Source organism: Arachis duranensis, chromosome 3, assembly GCF_000817695.3.
Source record: "Arachis duranensis cultivar V14167 chromosome 3, aradu.V14167.gnm2.J7QH, whole genome shotgun sequence".
Lineage (NCBI taxonomy): Eukaryota > Viridiplantae > Streptophyta > Magnoliopsida > Fabales > Fabaceae > Arachis > Arachis duranensis.
The window spans coordinates 129,398,484-129,405,059 of NC_029774.3; the positions used below are offsets into that span (position 1 = coordinate 129,398,484).

The 6,576-nt window shown below is 38.5% G+C and overlaps 3 protein-coding genes across 5 annotated transcripts in view; 1 reads left to right on the top strand and 2 right to left on the bottom strand.

Annotated features, from left to right (window-relative positions):
* LOC107481807 (probable LRR receptor-like serine/threonine-protein kinase At5g10290) overlaps positions 1-2,204 on the top strand; it is a 6,029-nt gene extending 3,825 nt beyond the window's left edge. For all 3 annotated transcript variants that reach the window (XM_016102127.3, XM_016102125.3, XM_016102128.3), the window contains 3 exons: positions 122-463; positions 945-1,339; positions 1,423-2,204. In XM_016102127.3, the coding sequence (XP_015957613.1) occupies positions 122-463; positions 945-1,339; positions 1,423-1,737 (1,052 nt within the window). In that variant the 3' untranslated portion in view covers positions 1,738-2,204. The remainder of the gene's footprint in view (positions 1-121; positions 464-944; positions 1,340-1,422) is intronic.
* Positions 2,205-2,592: 388 nt separating this feature from the next.
* On the bottom strand, positions 2,593-3,958 carry LOC107481808 (tubulin-folding cofactor C). The gene is given in 2 exon segments (XM_052258674.1): positions 2,593-3,099; positions 3,102-3,958. Coding segments are annotated over 2 exon segments (1,011 nt in total). The 5' UTR covers positions 3,805-3,958; the 3' UTR covers positions 2,593-2,791.
* A 354-nt stretch (positions 3,959-4,312) lies between these two features.
* On the bottom strand, positions 4,313-6,330 carry LOC107481810 (50S ribosomal protein L29, chloroplastic). Its single transcript, XM_016102130.3, has 2 exons — positions 5,952-6,330; positions 4,313-4,693 (listed from the first exon to the last, which is right to left on the bottom strand). Exons 1-2 carry the CDS (start codon positions 6,285-6,287, stop codon positions 4,502-4,504), a joined length of 528 nt encoding a protein of 175 aa, XP_015957616.1. The 5' UTR covers positions 6,288-6,330; the 3' UTR covers positions 4,313-4,501.
* Between the last annotated feature and the right edge of the window lie 246 nt (positions 6,331-6,576).

Consider the following 6,576-nt stretch of genomic DNA (forward strand, 5'->3'; position numbering starts at 1 on the left):
GAGATTGATATGATCCTTCCCAGTTTTTAAAAATTTACTCAGCTTGTGTCTGTTATATTATTGCTATTGCTATTGTTATCATGGTTAATAATAATTTTCATTCTTATTATTTTATTATTAGGTGAAGTTGATCGACGAATTCCATTTGGTCAACTAAAGAGATTTGCATGGAGAGAACTACAGATAGCAACAGACAACTTCAGTGAGAAAAATGTTTTAGGACAAGGAGGATTTGGAAAGGTTTACAAAGGTGTTCTTGCTGATAACACAAAAGTTGCTGTGAAAAGGTTAACTGATTATGAAAGCCCTGGGGGAGATGCAGCTTTCCAGCGTGAAGTTGAAATGATAAGTGTAGCTGTTCATCGGAACCTGTTACGATTGATTGGGTTTTGCACAACTCCAACTGAACGCCTGTTAGTTTATCCCTTCATGCAAAATTTGAGTGTCGCCTATCGTCTACGAGGTACATAATTACAAAGGCCTATTAGGTTTACTATTTTGCTTATCCAATTTTATTTTCTTTTAAAGAGTATGTTGTTATTTTTTATGTTGTAACCAGGGCTGGAGGGCCATTCAGATTGTTTGTTGTCATCATCTTAAGCCTTTGTTTTTGTTATTCTATTATAATTTTTATTTTAGAAAAATATTTTTTTTCAAATGATTTTATGATTTTATACTCCTGCAGAATATACTTAGGTGAAGAAATTAGTCCAACATTTAATTTGTCATTTTTAGATGACATCATAAATTCATTTGGTACAAATTGATAAACTATAAATGATATATACAAATGTACATCTTGAATGTTAATTATTAGCAAATTAAAAGTTTGAAATGACAGATGAGAAAATACGAATCATGGTTTAAGCATCCACATTTCATTTAGTTTGTTTGTAAAATTTGGCATCCTGACCACAAATATTGTTACATGAATGGCAATGCAGAACTTAAGCCTGGGGAACCTGTTTTAGACTGGCCTACAAGAAAAAGAGTGGCTCTGGGAACAGCTCGTGGCCTTGAATATCTTCATGAGCATTGCAATCCCAAAATTATTCATCGAGATGTGAAGGCAGCTAATGTATTACTTGATGAAGATTTTGAGGCAGTTGTTGGCGACTTTGGTTTGGCAAAGTTAGTTGATGTCCGCAAGACTAATGTGACAACTCAAGTTCGTGGGACAATGGGACATATAGCTCCTGAATACTTGTCCACTGGAAAGTCGTCAGAGAGGACTGATGTTTTTGGCTATGGGATTATGCTTTTGGAGCTGGTTACAGGTCAAAGAGCAATTGACTTCTCACGATTGGAAGAGGAAGACGATGTGCTGTTGCTTGACCATGTAAGACTTTTAGTATAATGGCATCGTTGATTGTTTGTGTCCATCGTTCTTATGAATATCTTTGTTCTTTTTTGGCTCAACAGGTTAAGAAATTAGAACGGGAGAAGAGACTAGATGCTATTGTTGACCGCAACCTAAATAAAAATTACAATATACAAGAGGTAGAAATGATGATACAAGTTGCATTGCTCTGCACACAAGCAACACCAGAGGATCGGCCATTGATGTCCGAGGTTGTAAGAATGCTAGAAGGAGAAGGTTTGGCTGAAAGGTGGGAGGAATGGCAGCATGTGGAAGTCAATCGGAGGCAAGAATATGAGAGATTACAAAGAAGATTCGACTGGGGTGAAGATTCAGTCTACAATCAAGATGCCATTGAGTTGTCTGGTGGGAGATAAAATCCATAAACTGAACCAGTTATGTTGTATCAATATATACCTTTTTTGGTAGGTTAGCTCAAAAAGATGTGTTGTTATTGCTCTAAAGCTGTTAAGAAGTTAAAAGGAAGTAACTATTTATGCATTTTCCTATGATGCTTGTGGACTGAGGTTTCATAAAAAAGAAATCCATTTAGAAAACTTGATAGTTTTAAGGTTGGTGATTTTCTGTGAATCCCAAAATCTTCCTAGTGCAGTAGCGGCTTTTGCTTGTAGATTGACTCAGAATTCAGAACCTCCGTCAAGAGCTGATGCTTCAGTAGCCTCCAACCTTAAGGCTCCATATTAGCTGCGAAGTGGTGTAAATTTTTTAGCTTAGTTTTTTTTGGAACAATAACATTGTTTGGCTGTATTTCTTAAAGGCCAAATTTCTGCATGAATTGGTTCCATTTGCAATTTATTAATGGATCTATTTTACTTTATTGTAAGTGATTGTTTGAAAGGTATATACTGCAGCAATGCCATTACTCATTCAATGTCTGTCATCTTTTTGTTATTCATTTTATCCGTAATACTAATGCATCATGCAGTGAAGTTGAGAAAATGATTCTCTGAACCTTAATTATTCTTGGGGAATGGGGAGAATTGCACAGTACCCGTCAAGTTTGGAGTTGGTTCAATTTATCCCCAAAAGTACAAAATGTGCATGCAACATACCGCCCCTAAAATCACAGGAAAATACTCGCAACATATGATAATTCTGCAGCAGCTGATAAAAACATTGTTTGAGCTAACAAGGGCAGATATCTAGCTTCTTCCGTCTTTTCAGAGTTAGGAATAAAACACAAAATGAGTAAATGACCATACACACAAGAATTATGTGCGAAACGATTAAGCAATAGTTATATCATATCATTTCTAAGCTTTTCTTTTAAATCAAACAATAGCAACAGTAAAGTGAAAACTCAGCAGTCACAGACACTAGCATCGCCAAAATCACTTCAATTGCACATAGTCCCCACAAGACAAATAAAAAATCTTGAACACTTGGAGCATCCTACAACAACAAACCTACTCAAATTTCCTCCTCCTTCCCATTTTCCGAATTGAAATCAACGATTCCAACCCTAACATTTTCCGGCAAAATCGACCAATTTGGAGACTGCACCGCCCTCAACCACTTGAAATCGTCCACATTCCCCCAATTCCCGGTTTCTGCATCAAGACCAGCACCACGAAGATCCTCTTCGATCCCTTCGTAGCGCAAGCAGTACGGCGCAAACCTCACCCCATTGCTGTCCTCGATTATGGGCCTGCTCCTAACTCTCAGGTAAAAATCGCTCCTCGTTGCAGCGTGGATCCGAATCTGATGTGACGCCATGGCAAAACGGGCTCAACGTAAACCCTAGAATCCTTCAACCTGTGAACGAAGAGCATCCTCACACAACCAATTATCCTAACCTCGCAGGAATTGAGATCAGACACCGTGAATTCTCCAACCTCCGATCCCCTAAAATCACCCACCAAAAGCTCGCCGGATTTGTTCCTGAACCCCGGGGAGTCGCGATTGAGAGGTAGGGGCTGCTTGGGTTCTTGTGGAGTAACAGTATTGTTGTTGTTGTTGTTGTTGTTGTTGTTGGTAGTGTCTTTGTTGGTGGCAGCCTTGTTCTTGAAGGAGAACTTCTTCTTAGGGAGAAGCTGGGAGATGAGGGTTTCTAGGGTGTGTTTCAAATCGGCGATGGTTTTGAGGGAGGATCGAACGTCGTAGGAGGGAAGGAAGTAGGAGTTTTCTGCAACAAGCTTCTCCAAATGGGAGATTGATGCTGAGATTTGCTCGAAATGGGGTTTGAGCTGCGATGGGTCGGAAGAGGAGAGGGAATGGGAGTGAGTGAGTTGGGATTCGATGGAGGATTTGAGGTTGGAGAATCGGGTGAGGAAGGATGACGTGGACTCGAAGGCAGGGGATGAAGATGATTCCGATTCGTTGTTATTGTCTGAACGGGATTGGTGGCGTTTGTTGAGCCGTTCCACCATTGACGAGTACTTCTTCTGCATCGCTGCCTCTGCTTCTTCTTTGCTTTCTTCCATCCTTTACGGTTTACCCCTCTGCACTCCCCGTTACTGAAATGGCATCACATCAATTAAATAGGGAATGGATCCTCTCAATATTTATTTTATTTTGTTTTTTGGGTGACTTCGAGATTTATTTTTGATACTACTATCAAAAGAATTTAACACATTCTCATTAGGAAACAATTATTATGTATCTCCCAACCTGACAAGAATTAATTTGTCCTGGATCAGATTTTCATTTAAAAATTTGTTATTGGTCAATAAATTATTATATGTACAAAACAAAATTCAGCTTCCTAATACTTGCTTAATCGAATTATACTTGCTTAATCGAATTAATAAGCTAGACCAACCCATATTGATTCAAATACACACTTGCTTAATCGAATTAATAAGCTAGACCAACCCATATTGATTCAAATACACGTTTAATCATTAATAAACAAATATTAATAGTTTTCGTTATATTAAAATTTTCCAAATACACGTTTAATTAGATAATAATATAAAACTCACACACAACTTTTAATGCTGGGCAATTAAACTCGTGTATATTGAATTGATTGATAATTCAATATGAAGACTAATGTTGTGAAATGTGAATCATGATTTTTCATCATCATGTCTTCTTTTACTTCCAAAAATAAATACAAGGCAGGATACCAACAATATGATATTACAAAAACATTCGCTCCAAACCAAGGAGCATATATTATGATGATGATGCGGCCTTTTCAGCTGCAGCAGCTTCTTCAGCTGCTTCTTGCTCCCGAAGCTTTATTAAAGATGGCGGCGGTTTTACAACAATGCTTTTCTTCCATTGTCTATCGAACTTTCTGGACAACCTCTTATTGATACCCTCCTCAATCTCCCTTTCCCTCTTCACAGTAAGCATGCGAGCAATCTGCATTCATATTAAATCATCACAACATCATGCATCCAAAAATAACATACAAGGATAGGAACATGCAACCATAGCATTCATGCAAATATTAAGGGTGCATTTACGAGTAAGGGTCTTAAAGGGGAAGGGAATTGTTTGACAAATAAATATGGAGACAATTTTACTTTTCAAGCCCTTCTGCATATCATGCTCTGCTCTCCACATGGAACCGGGGCATCCTAAATCCATGCGAGTTGTGACTGTCTCTTCAACAAAACCTAATGACCTCCTTTTAACAGAATGACAGATTGAGTTCCAGTTTGGCCACACAATCTCAGTTGGATAACTGAAGATCAATACTTTAAAATAAGGAAGTAGAAAGTAGTTTGACAATTGAATTCTATTTTGGATTTTAAACTTGAAAGTATACTTGTCACCTGAAAATAGATAAGTAGAAAAGAGAAAGCAAGAGAAACAACAAACTGTAGACAGAAAACAGACACACCCCGTCACCAATCACCATGCTACCTCAACCGCAAATCACATAGAGCAGAAGCTGCTAAAGACATTGGCACTAGTTTCGGAAACGATAAACTGCTGTGCATCAAGCTTTACCAAGAAAATTTGCATACGACACAGAAGGATCACATTGAACTTATACACATAAGTAATTAGTAGTACCTATATATTTCTCAGGAATTTCAGTTCACAGCCTAGAGATTTAAACCTAGAATAATATTCTGATGGTCATGGTGTGCTGGTCAGGTCTCTATGCCAGCTATGTAAATGAAATGAAGTTGAAGTATCATCCAATTTAAGAGATATAGTCCTCTTTGCTCAAGCACCAAAAGTTTACTAGGGGAACCCCTATCGGCGAGACCCTTGCCCAGTCTAATTATTCGCAGTCCTGGTGCCGGCTGCCGAGAGCAGCCCGAGGCATTGAGGGTCAATTGATCTAGCAGCATAGGAGGGCTGTTCCTGAATTACCAAAAACTGGCCACAGGTCACACACCCTTGATTGGGTTAACTGCTCGTCATACTATGTACCTAACTGAGCTCTCTCGTCAAAGGCCTAAAGTAAAGAAAGTATGCAATTAAAGATTCTGTGTGAATCTGTAAGCAAAGGTTTCTTATAATTTATGTAAACGAAATGCTTGGTATGGTCCCAGCACAGTAGCAATTCTAAACTACATTGTCAACTGAAGCCAAATTGAAGAATTCTCAAGATATCTAACCCTAATTTCTACAACTGAATGAAAGAGTGAGGAATAAAGAGTACCCTTTTGCGCATGCGACGGAACTCGCTGGACTTGAACTCGTTGCGGGCAGATTGCTGAAGGCGAAGCATGAGAAGCTCGCCTTTAAGTTCGACGACCTCTTCGTTGATTTGGTCGGTGGTTTTCTGGCGAATCTCCTTCATCTCCTCCTCTCTCTTGGCCATCATGACCACCGACGCAGCTGCAGTGCGCGTCCCGGAGCAAGAGAGTGGAACCGAGCAGGTGCTGCGGGGACGGAGCTGGATGCCATTGAAGGATGATTTTGCGAATAATGGCTTCGGAAGAAAGGGAAGGGTTGAAGAAGAAGCGGAAGCAGTAGATAGGTTGAGGCTCAGCATTTTGTGTTATCTTCTGAAACAGATTACAGATAAGACTCTCCCCATCCTTTTCTTTTTATTTTCCTGGCCTACCGGCTAACAAACCCAGGCCCTCATTCTTTAGGACAAAAAAATTACTATTAATTCATACACTAAATATTTTAAATTAATAAAATATATTAATTATTACAAAATACTAATATCAAATTAATATTTACTATACAATGTATATGTATAATGAAATTGTTAAAAAATTATTCATGTACCGGCAACATTTTTGTAATAAAAAAACATTTTTACATAAACTTGC